The sequence below is a fragment of the Anabrus simplex genome, chromosome 3 (genome assembly GCF_040414725.1).
Source record: "Anabrus simplex isolate iqAnaSimp1 chromosome 3, ASM4041472v1, whole genome shotgun sequence".
Classification (NCBI taxonomy): domain Eukaryota; kingdom Metazoa; phylum Arthropoda; class Insecta; order Orthoptera; family Tettigoniidae; genus Anabrus; species Anabrus simplex.
Genome location: NC_090267.1, coordinates 212,264,393 through 212,277,513, shown reverse-complemented (window position 1 = coordinate 212,277,513; position 13,121 = coordinate 212,264,393). Strand labels below are relative to the sequence as shown.

Here is a 13,121-nt window from a genome sequence, read left to right as displayed (position 1 = left end):
ACAATTATAGCTTTCGTTATGTTCCTTTCAAGGCAAAGTACTTATTTTATTCGTTTTAAACACAACAACCCTTTCTGTCCTGTCATGTGTTCGCCTGTCATACACACTTGGCAAACCCATCACATGTGTACGAGGTGCTTACATACCTGGTATCCATTCTGTGGCTGAACTCACTCCCAGGAAACTGCTTGCGCCTCAATATGTCCTTGCCCGACTTCACGCCGTCTGATGCGGCATGCAAAACAGCGCATGCTGTTCTTACTTATATCTCAAAAACTAATTGTCCGATTTTGAAAATACTTACATATTTGAAGTTGCACACAGATGAACTTTTAAATCAGCTGTATAAATTTGTGCCGTTCCATTTAAAATTATGGAGTTAGTATCAATATCTCGGTTGTTAATCACCCCCATCAAAATACGTAACATGTTGTTTTACAAGGCCCGGCGTACCATTTACGAATATGAAAACAGAATGCTGATATCTTTAATGGTTTAGAAGTTATTTCCGTGTAACATGTTAGGTGAATAACCCTGTATATACAATACATTATGTTATTATTGGAAATAGGGTGGTGTAGCGGCTCAGCTGCTTCCCTTCATCTCGGCGACCTCGGTTAGATTCCCGGTGTTGTTGGGGTGGAATTTTGAGTTGAAAATCGCGTGGTGTCAGAAAGGGCATGCGATCTTAAATCCCCGGCCACAACTCTTTCATGCCTCAGTGCGTGCACGGACCCTGAGCAATGGGATAAGCTGCAGATGATGATGATGATGCTGAATTAATAATCATTTCTTATTTGTGGTATATCGCAATATGCTCGTAATTCTGGGGTACGAAGGTAAAACAATTGGATCTTGGGCGCACGCCAACCAAAAAGTTTGAATACCTCTGTTTTAGAATATAACTATCGAACCAAAGGAAATAATGCAGATTATATATTAGTGCGGCGCATCCGGGGCAATGTTGACGGGCCTGCATTACACATAAATAGAATGTCAAATACCAAATAGTGCCTGATAAACTTCGATCAACCATTGGTTGATAGAATTCGGCCTCTGATTGGTCAACAAAAATGAGGGGAAACTGCGTCATAGGATGTAGGTTTGATGCTAGACAGTCACACAATCCTTGCGCAGTCAAGACTCTGTTAAGTCTACTTACGGCAGCATCTGTTTTGCAGTTCAGCAGGACGCCATTAGACTGTGAGTTTGTGTACAATTGCTTGATATAACATTCCAATATTCTGTAGTTTAACAATATTTTACTTTCCCATGGAGAAATGTTCGCCTAAATAAGGCAGTTAAGTTTATATTTAAAAGAAATTATGCACGAATTTGACTGTTAACTCATCGGTAGGTACAACAGACAAGAAGGATCCCGTGAGTTCGTTCCACCTTCTCAAACGGTAGATTAAACCCTAAATCATAAGACATACGTCTATACGTGATAGACTTATTAATGTTTTGTATTTATATTTCTGAAATTAAAATTATTCTTATTCCCACCAGTTAAATCGAGGTAAACTGAAGTAAAAACAATTTCGTGTGACTTAACGGGTAATTCCTCTTGAGTTGATAAGAATCAAAGTATCAAAAAGTGTAAATTTTGATATATTTAAGGGAATACAATACGATCGAGGCAAGAGTTAAGTTCAGTTAAGACTGGAATTAGGGATGTATTTAAAAAGTTTCTAAGGCTACTTTTATAGTACAAGAACCAATCCTTTAACACCTGTATTAATGACAAGTTAAATTCCAGTAATCCCTGACAACATTACAACATTAGTATGATCATCAGCTTGTACTTCACTTACTAGAGCTGTATAATCCATGAAGCAGGACTGGATAGTTGGATACCTTATTTGCTGGGCTGAGCAGCTCAGACGTTTGAGGCGCTGGCCGTCTGGCCCCAACTTGGCAGATTCGATACTGGCTTAGTCCGTGCTCAAATGCCCCTCAGCCTTGTGTCGGTAGATTTACTGGCACGTAAAGAAACTCCTGCGGGACTAAATTCCAGCATCTCCGAAAACCGTAAAACTAATTAGTCGAACGTAAAGCCAATAACGAGGACATATCTTATTTGTTAGTCTCTTCAGGTTTACAAATTATTATAAGATTATTTATCTGAAGCAAGTTCCATTGATGGAAGTGAAGAACGCCCTTTTACTTGTTTTAGTACCGTAATTCTTTATAGCATACATAAAGAGTAGGTATATTTAGATCTTGAGAGCTCATGTTTAAAAACGGATTTTAGATTAAATTTCAAGACATACTTCTATACCACACATAGTACTGTATAAAATACGTGAATCGAACTGAGTGACATTAAATTTTGGAACACTATTTAGATTTAGTATCAAATGAATTCCTTCTAAACAACCACCGCATGGAATTCTTCACACTTTGCCTTAAAATATGGCTTAGACCTGTGCACGAAATTTATTTGAAACAAAATTGCGTTTTTTAAAAAAATAACTCTATGCGCCTTTGCTCAAACTATGGTCATAATTCCCACAGAATAAGGATGCTCTTTTCTTTTTATTTTATTTTTAATAACACTGGGCCCCCAGTGTGCCAAATGAGGCCCTTTTCCACATTGGACTAGTGTGTTTTGTCCATGCAGTCAAGTAACTTGACTTGTTAAATGGTCATTTATGACATTCTTCACGTTACTGGCAATTATATTAGCGGTGAGCTCGATTTTCTTTTTTGCTAGATTATAACATATTAAATAACGTATTAAAAACCAACATGAAAAAGTGATGCTTCTTTGATTGCATTGTATGTATGTTGGGTATTAAGCCTGAAGGCTGGTTTGATCCTCTGCAGCTCCGCCAACAGCTGTCATAAATAGCCTAGGCGTCACTGAAGAGGCGTACTAGGGAAATGAGTGAGGTACTTTCCCGTTGCTTTCCTCACAAAGTCAGCCGTTGCTATTGCACATCAGTCTGCCAAGCCCAATGAAATGCAAGCACCAACCGACCCTATGAGCGATATTTTCACACCATTCATAACAGGGACTGGCTGCATAAGGAATGGTATTACTAGCATCACTCATACCTCAGTCACTTTCATATTGTCAAAGCCAAGGATGAGACTGAGACAGGTCAATGAAAGTAACAAATTTGATATAGCCCACACCAGAAGACATAGTGCACTGTAAACACTACATCTCACCAGCAAAGGCATTTGATTGCATTTGTTGTTGTTGTTGTTTGAGTCATCAGTCCATAGACTGGTTTGATGCAGCTCTCCATGCCACCCTATCCTGTGCTAACCTTTTCATTTCTACGTAACGATTGCATCCTACATCTGCTCTAATCTGTTTGTCATATTCATACCTTGGTCTACCCCTACCGTTCTTGCCACCTAAACTTCCTTCAAAAACCAACTGAACAAGTCCTGGGTGTCTTAAGATGTGTCCTATCATTCTATCTCTTCTTCTCGTCAAATTTAGCCAAATCGATCTCCTCTCACCAATTCGATTCAGTATCTCTTCATTCGTGATTCGATCTATCCATCTCACCTTCAGCATTCTTCTGTAACACCACATTTCAAAAGCTTCTATTCTCTTTCTTTCTGAGCTAGTTATCGTCCATGTTTCACTTCCATACAATGCCACGCTCCACACGAAAGTCTTCAAAAACATCTTTCTAATTCCGATATCAATGTTTGAAGTGAGCAAATTTCTTTTCTTAAGAAAGCTCTTCCTTGCTTGTGCTAGTCTGCATTTTATGTCCTCCTTACTTCTGCCATCGTTGGTTATTTTACTACCCAAGTAACAATATTCATCTACTTCCTTTAACACTTTGTTTCCTAATCTAATATTTCCTACATCACCTGCCTTCGTTCGACTGCACTCCATTACTTTTGTTTTGGACTTATTTATTTTCATCTTGTACTCCTTACCTAAGACTTCATCAATACCATTCAGCAACTTCTCGAGATCTTCTGCAGTCTCAGATAAAATAACAATATCATCGGCAAATCTCAACGTTTTGATTTCCTCTCCTTGGACTGTGATTCCCTTTCCAAATTTCTCTTTGATTTCCTTTACTGCCTGTTCTATGTAAACATTGAAAAGGAGAGGGGACAAACTGCAGCCTTGCCTCACTCCTTTCTGGATTGCTGCTTCTTTTTCAAAGCCCTCGATTCTTATCACTGCAGACTGATTTTTATACAGGTTGTAGATAATTCTTCGTTCTCGGTATCTGATCCCTATCATCTTCAGAATCATAAATAGCCTGGTCCAATCTACATTATCGAATGCCTTTTCTAGATCTATGAATGCCATGTACGTGAGCTTGTCCTTCTTGATTCGATGATCTAAGATCAGACGTAAAGTCAGGATTGCTTCACGTGTTCCTACATTTCTTCTGAAGCCAAATTGATCTTCCCCCAACTCAGCTTCAACTTGTTTTTCCATTCTTCTGTAAATAATACGTGTTAAAATTTTGCAGGCATGAGATACTAAACTAATAGTGCGGTAGTTTTCACACCTGTCAGCACCGGCTTTCTTGGGAATAGGTATAACAACATTCTGCCGAAAATCGGATGGGACTTCTCCTGTCTCATACATCTTGCACACTAAATGAAATAACCTTACCATGCTGGTTTCTCCTAAGGCAGTCAGTAATTCAGAGGGAATATCATCAATTCCAGGTGCCTTGTTCCTATTTAGGTCACTCACAGCTCTGTCAAACTCTGACCTCAAAATTGGGTCTCCCATTTCATCAGCATCAACAGCCTCTTCATGTTCCAGAACGAAATTATCTACATCGTTACCTTGATACAACTGTTGGATATGCTCCTGCCATCTTTCTGCTTTGTCTACTTTCCCTAGAAGTGGCTTTCCATCTGAGCTCTTAATATTCATGCACCTAGATTTCCTTTCTCCAAAGGTTTCCTTGATTTTCCTGTATGCAGCATCTACCTTTCCCAGGACCATACAGCCTTCGACATCCTTGCACTTCTCCTTCAGCCATTCTTCCTTAGCTACCTTGCACTTTCTATCCACTTCATTCTTTAATCGCCTGTATTTTTTTCTGCCCTCTTCATTTCTAGCATTCTTGTATTTTCGTCGTTCATCAATCAGGTCTAGTATCTCCTGAGTTATCCACTGATTCTTAGTTGATCTTTTCTTTCTTCCTAACATTTCTTCAGCAGCCCTACTGACTTCATTTTTCATGACTCTCCACTCTTCCTCTACTGTTTCCTTCGGCCTTTTCATTTAGTCCTTGTGCAACATGTTCCTTGAAACAATCCCTCACACTCTTTTCTTTCAACTTGTCTAGATCCCGTCTTTTTGCATTCTTTCCTTTCTTCAATTTCTTCAACTTCAGATGGCATTTCATGACCAACAAGTTGTGGTCAGAGTACACGTCTGCTCCTGGGAAAGTTTTGCAATCCAACACCTGGTTTCTGAATCTCTGCCTAATCATAATGAAGTCTATTTGATACCTTCCAGTGTCTCCAGGTCTCGTCCACGTATACAGCCGTCGTTTGTGGTGTTTGAACCAAGTATTGGCGAGGACTAAATTATGTTCAGTGCAGAATTCAACCAGCCGACTTCCTCTTTCGTTCCTTTGTCCCAATCCAAATTCTCCTACTGTGCTACCTTCTCTTCCTTGGCCTACCACTGCGTTCCAGTCTCCCATCACAATTAGATTCTCGTCACCTTTGACATATTGTATTAAATCTTCTATCTCCTCATATATTCTTTCAATTTCTTCATCCGCTGAACTAGTAGGCATATAGACCTGCACTATTGTGGTGGGCATTGGTTTGGTGTCTATCTTGGCGACAATAATTCTTTCACTATGCTGGTCGTAGTAGCTTATCCGCTGCCCTATTTTCTTATTCATTATTAAACCAACTCCTGCATTAACCCTGTTTGATTTCGTGTTGATAATTCGGTAGTCGCCTGACCAAAAATCCTGTTCTTCCTGCCAACGTACTTCACTTATACCAACTACATCTAACTTTAGCCTATCCATCTCCCTTTTCAGATTCTCTAACCTACCACAACGATTCAAACTTCTAACATTCCACGCTCTGACTCGCAGAATGTCAGTATCCATCTTCCTAATGATCGCCCCCTCTCGTGTAGTCCCCACCCGGAGATCCGAATGGGGGACTAGTTTACCTCCGGAATATTTTACCCGGGAGGAAGCCATCATCAGTACATCATTCATACAGAGAGAGCTGCATGTCCTCGGGAGGTGGTTACGGCTGTAGTTTCCCGTTGCTTTCAGCCGTGTAGCAGTATCAACACAGCTAAGCCATATTGAGTATTATTACAAGGCCGTATCAGTCAATCATCTAGACTGCCGCCCTTGCAACTACCGAAAGGCTGCTACCCCCCTTTCGATGAACCATTCGTTAGTCTGGTCTCTCCACAGATACCCATCCGATATGGTTGCACCTGCGGCTCGGCTATCTGCATCATTGGGACACGCAAGCCTCCCCACCGCGGCAAGGTCACATGGTTCGCAGAGGAGGTTGATTGCATTAACAAACCAAAAAAAAAGGGTAGCGTAAGAATATCGGTGTACTGTTGCATCATGGTCAAGTCCTAATTAAATGAAAGGAGGCGATTTCTTTAAAGGTCAATGATGAATAATATAAACTGACACCCGCAGCCAGTAGCGTATCCAGGATCGGCCGATCGGGGAAGGGGATAGGGTTAGGTACAGTTACAAAATAACACAATCAAGCTGAGTGTGTGGTGCGCTCATTCAGGACATGGCATTATAAGGACACTGATACAAGTGATTTGTGTTTATATTTAGATAGCAGTGCACTAAAAATATTTACTTAGGCCTACATTAAAACAAAATATTATATTCAATTACAGAACAAGAACGATCAAGGTCAACTGTTTTACGCGAATGGTACGTTCAGTTTACAATATTAACATCCGACTTTCGAGGATTCTTAGAAAGTAGATTCAACAGATCTATTGGTCCTACAATATGTCTCTGAATGTTTTAGTTAATTTTCTTTTTGTAAAAATCGCATCCCTCGTCTCGGCTACGCCATTGCGCACAGCTGATGTGGTGAAGACTTGTGCGACCGGAAGTGCAAGTCTGGCAACTATTAGGTCTCCTAGGTCTCTACTGTATTTGCTAGTACGTCAGTCGGTAGTGGTCGAAATACGTCCATACTTGGCGTTCTAACCTAAGGCCCACCATCAGATTGCATTCAAATTGTTGTACTAATTGGCATTTTTGTAATATAATCATTAGCCGTACAGAATAACTTTTTTTTTTTTAAATGACTTGAAATCCAGCTAGAATGGTAAGCACAATCTTCACAAATCGGTCTAGGCAAGATCTGCAAGGAAACAGCCGCACTGTTTGCATAATTTTGAAAATTGTTTAATTTGGTCCTGTGAACAGCAAAACTTTACTGACATCAGTAGGCCTACAGCAAGAGTTATTGCAAAATAGCTTGATGAAATCGTAGATGGAACATTATAATATTATGGGATGTAACATTGTAAATAAGGGGCTGCCTGGCCGAGGCGGTAAAGGCGTGCTCGGTTCGCTCGGAAGGACGTGGGTTCGAAATCGTAAAATTTAAGAAACAAGATCTCCACTTCCGGAGGTGCATATGGCCCTGAGGTTCACTCAGCCTACACCAAAAATGAGTACCAGCTTAATTCCTGGGGGCAAAGGCGGCCGGACGTACGGAGGTGACTTTGTCTTTTTAACATTTTAAATAGGATATTTCCGAAATCTTCTATTTATACTTTTTTTCGTTTCTTTTCTTCGTGGAGCCACGTCAAACACTCAACTGCAAAGTATTGGGCAGAGAAATAGCATCATTGTTTATCTTGTAGAGTGTTGACCTCTACCAAGGTTTTAAAATGAAGGCAAAGGATTGAAGATTTTAAAATTAAAAATTAATAATAAAATACAGGTCTGCCTCTGTGATGTAGTGGTTAGTGCAATTAGCTGCCACCCCCAGAGGCCCGGATTCGATTCTCCGCTCTGCCACAAAATTTGAAAACTGATATGAGGGCTGGAACGGGGTCCACTCAGCCTCGGGAGGTCAACTGAGTAGAGGGAGTGCGATTCCCACCTCAGCCATCCTCAAAGTGGCTCTCCATGGTTCCCACTTCTCCTCCAGAAAAATGGTGGGATTGTACCAGATTTAAGGCCACTGCTGCTTTCTTCCCCTCTTCCTTGCCTATCCCTTCCAATCTTCCCATTCCCCCCACAAGGCCCCTATTCAGCATAGCAGGCAAGGCACCATGGGTGAAGTACTGATCCTCCTCTCCAGTTTCATCCCCAACCCAAAGTCTCACACTCCAGGACACTGCCCTTGAGGCAGTAGAGGTAGGATGCCTTGCTGAGTCAGAGAGAGGGGGAACAAACCTTCGAGGGGAAAATGGATTAAGAAAGAATATAAATACATGTATTGGTCTTATTAATATCTTCCAAAGATTTAAAAGAAAATGTTTACAGTTCTCTACCTCAAAGCCATAATTATTTTCTAAAGACCTGCATTGAGAGTAACTGCATCCTTCAAATCATTAAGCGAATGCTATACCACTGTTCCACAAGAGTCATATATCGAATGACTCCTCCTTAAACACAATAGTTCAGTGCTTCTACTGTGCATCTACTGTAAATATTCATGCATTGTGTAACAACACAGAGAAATGGAACTTAGAATATATTCACTGTTCAAGTGTGGCCACTTTTTTTTTTTTACAGCTGAACAGCAAAATGTGATGAAATGCCAGTAAACAAAGCTTGTGACTGCAAAATTCAAAAAATAATTTTTAAAAAGTTCAAGCTAACAAGAAGAAAAGGAACCAACTTCTGAAGGGTGACCTACATTCATTGCCAATCTCACAGTTTCAAAAAACAGGTGACAAGGCAATACTTTTGTTTCTAAGTGTGTGAAAACACCGGGGGTAAGTGGGTGTAAAAATGTAAATAAACTGTTCTGTACCAAGAAAGTTGGTCATGCAGTTAGTCACGAAGCTGAAAGCTTACACTCCGGATATGGTGGGTTGGAATCCCACCATTTGCAGCCCTGAAGATGATTTCCCATTTTCACACTATAGGTCATTCCACGTTAAGAAAACAGTATTGATCTTATGACAACAGGTTTGCCATATCGAACGACTCTGCTCAACGCCATCATGGAAAAACGGCGGCACATAAATTTGTGACATTCAGTATTTAAGTTCAAGATAAAAAAACTGGAGAAACTAAGCTGCAAATTATATTTATGAACTAAAGGGGACAGGGTCTTACAGGGGCTTTTTTTGGTTTGTACAAATCGGAGATAAACTACGGCACATAAAAACCTCAGCATGAAGTGTAAGGCAAATTGGGAGAAAATAGACAAATATTTTTTATGGGCTTGAGGGGTGAAGGATGAGTTTAATTGCATTTAACAAATTTCTCCAGGCAATAAAAGCTAGAAAACTGATGCAACAAATAAATACTGTAGACGACTCTACAAAAGATCACAGTATTAAAGAAAGAAATCGCACACGTAGGCTTATCGCTTAACTCTCACTCAACACAAGACAATTGCGCACTAATTTAAAGCATAAAAACACACAGGCAACAGATAAATACTATAAATGAGCGAGCTGCTGGTGGTTCACAGAGTGAGGAACTACAGGAGGCAAAAGAAGGAAAATGGAGGGCAATGAAGCGATGGCTGTTCCGCCATTGTGCTTCCTCCCTACAAATATATTTTTGAAAAAGAAAATGATATGTAGTTATTTTAATAACTTCAAGCAAAAATGCCTCATCCTTTTTTTCATAATACATTACAAAGTACAGTATAATATCCCTTAATCACGAGGAATTACGGGTGTCTGAGGGGAGTGTGTTCAATCGTTGTAGGTCCATAAGAGCCATACTGTTTTCTTAATGTGGAAAGAGCTATAGGCAAATGCTGGGGGTGCATGTAAAGGACACGACTGCTTCCTTCCCAATCCTTACATCCCCGAAAACCTTCAAAGCGTTAATGTGATACTAAACCATTAGCAAAAAACGTTCTTGGCTATGTTACCATGGATGCTTTCACGGCCCATACTTAGACATGATATAGGCTTTTGGGCTTATACCGTGTCAAGAAAATAAGGTGAAGTTCTTTGTTTTGCAGAGAACTTTGAATCTTCAGAAGAAAATCTCTATTGTTCACGAGGAAGACTTCTCCAAGAATGACATTTGAATTTAGATGTTAAAGACCAAAGTGGAAGTGGTACATTCATCAGTCACCAGATGGCGCACCATACGCAGTACAGCCCTACATTCAAAGCGGAAGCTGACAGAATCATTGGAATCTGTACCATGTATGGTGAGCCATATGGTGATAGATGAATGTACCACTTCCACCTCTGTCATTAATGTCTAAATTCAAATGTCATTCTTGGAGAAGTCTTCCTCGTGAACAGTTCAGATTTTCTTCCAAAGATGCAGAGCAAAGTTCTCTGCAAAACATAGAGAATTATTTTCTTGACAAAGCATAAGCCGAAAAGCCTGCGTCATGTCTGATTCTTGGCTATGTTTCTTGTATTGTAGCTTTTGCTTTTTTGAACAAATATGGTGTGGGGAATTTAAATAATTAGTGCCTTAACACAGTCAACAAATACACATTGTTGCTTCAATATCGTTCAGTCTGGAAAGACACATTTTTTTGGGGGGTACCGTATATATAATACTAGCATGTGCCCACGGCTTTGACCGCGTTTCGTAACTCAACCGTTAGATGTTTCTAAACTCTTTATTTAAAAGCAAATTAAAGCATTATATTTATTAACACATCTTTTTGATGTAAATTGTAATTTTATTTTTATTATATTGTTACTTTCAATGCTTAAGACACAGAGTTCATGGATTGTACAAATAATATTAAAACCATGTAAAAGACCATGTTATATAATACAAAATATATTGTTCCTTAGAGCTTGGGAATAAAATATAATAATGTCCTTCCATTTGGAGGTAAGATGTATACTGCGTTGTTTGCTTTCCAAACTCTTGAACAATCCATGTACAGTTGACAATGGCAAAAGCACCATTTTCGAAGATCAAGTCCTACAACTTGAAGCGATTGTCCCATGTCAAAATTTCAGATCTGTGTGTGTCGTAGATTTGACTGGGCTTCATATATATACACACACAAACACTTTCGAATATTACGGACTGATGGCTCCTTGTGTCGCGGGCCAAAAATGGCTTCCTACTCAATGGACTTAGTCCGAGAAATACTACTTCACCTGCGGCATGTTCAGTCATGATGGTGGCTTCAATAATATTTGTAATTAGTTTCAGATGATATATACATTCCGATTCCCATAGGGAATCTGGTATTGGTATTATCAGTTTCAGAGCTGTGTTCATTGCAGAGGGAAGGATTCATATTCCTGAGAAGGATAATCGGTGCCACAATCGTCCATCCCAAGATATTCGAGGGTACTCCAGGTGACTCCAACTTGTTCAAAATCTGTCGTATAGTTGACAGCCTCATCTGTATGACATGCTGTGTCGATAGACTTCAATTTATAGGAAACCAGATAATTCTTGTGAGTATTGCTTGTTGATGACATTCACAGCTTCATGTCTTGGTACAAGAATTGCTCTCAGATGCAGCCATGCGTCTTAGGTGAAAACCTGCACCCACCTATGATAAACATTTTAGATCTTTGTTTGCTGTGGATTTGGCTGGGCATCGCACACATGAACAGACAGACAGACAGACAGACAGACAGACAGACAGACAGACAGACAGACAGACAGACAGACAGACAGACAGACAGACAGACAGACAGACAGACAGACAGACAGACAGACAGACAGACAGACAGACAGACAGACAGACAGACAGACAGACAGACAGACAGACAGACAGACAGACAGACAGACAGACAGACAGACAGACAGACAGACAGACAGACAGACAGACAGACAGACAGACAGACAGACAGACAGACAGACAGACAGACAGACAGACAGACAGACAGACAGACAGACAGACAGACAGACAGACAGACAGACAGACAGGCAGGCAGGCAGGCAGGCAGACAGGCAGACAGACAGACAGACAGACAGACAGACAGGCAGACAGACCATGGATTGAAGGAAAAAGGCTTCCTATTCTACGGACTTACAATGGCAGCTTGACTGATATATGTATTATTCCTTATTTTATTATTATCGTCTATCTTGTCATATATTTTTCCTCTAAATGTATAAGTGTCCAACCCTTGTCCCCTTTCTCTACGGGGTTTGGGCATGAAGTGAGATGAATCTTCGTAGCAAATTTTTACGAACAGATGACTTTCGTGACGTCAACCTAATCAGATGAGTTAGAGATGAAATGATAGTAAGAATGAAGAGGATGAAACCCAGCGCTGGCACATAGCCCACTCCTCTCGAATAGCTCAAGAATTTATGTCCCGATCCGACAGACAAATCGCCATCATTAGCGTCATATGCCCTCGCACCATATAAGACCAAAAACAGTTTCCTATGACCTGGACGTAAAATGACTCCTTGAATATTGTGAATATTGTGTTCTCTACATATCTTCTGTACATTGCCTAGCAACAGTGACTCTATGCACTTAATCTTGGTGACACCACGTTGGATTGTCATATCCCAATGCACGCTTTCCGATGGTTTTTCGTTCATAACTCGCCAACGAAAGCGAAATTGAAAATTCTGCCTTAGAGGTGCATTCGAACCCCTTTCCATCTACCTATGTTCAAAATTTCGAATCTCTGCATGCTGTAGATTTTGCTGGGCATTGCGCACAGACAGACACACTTCCTTTTATAATTATAGATTATAATTCACTCTCCAAAGCTGCATCATACCTGCTTAAGACCAGGAGTTGCCATTGGGGTCACTAATCATGGTTAAACGAATTGAGTCATTTTGAACGATTTAATAAATGTTCAAAATTTATTGCAGGTCAAATGTGGCGAAACATTAGTAGTCCTTGGAGTGGAGCTTCTGGATGTTCTACAATTGATCCAGGATCTGCAGCTCCTGGATCTATGACAACTGAACTTGAGTCCAAAGGAGGAGTCAGGGCTGAAGCTTTTGATGAGGTACAATGATCTTAACAGATTTAAGCTAATT

The 13,121-nt window shown here is 40.2% G+C and overlaps 1 protein-coding gene across 1 annotated transcript in view; it reads left to right on the top strand.

The window, feature by feature from the left end:
- The first annotated feature begins 1,108 nt into the window (after positions 1 to 1,108).
- The window catches only part of LOC136866750 (uncharacterized), a 32,025-nt gene continuing 20,012 nt past the window's right edge, over positions 1,109 to 13,121 (top strand). The window contains exons 1-2 of the mRNA XM_068227041.1: positions 1,109 to 1,203; positions 12,951 to 13,090. Of these exons, the coding sequence (XP_068083142.1) occupies positions 12,956 to 13,090 (135 nt within the window). The 5' untranslated portion in view covers positions 1,109 to 1,203; positions 12,951 to 12,955. The remainder of the gene's footprint in view (positions 1,204 to 12,950; positions 13,091 to 13,121) is intronic.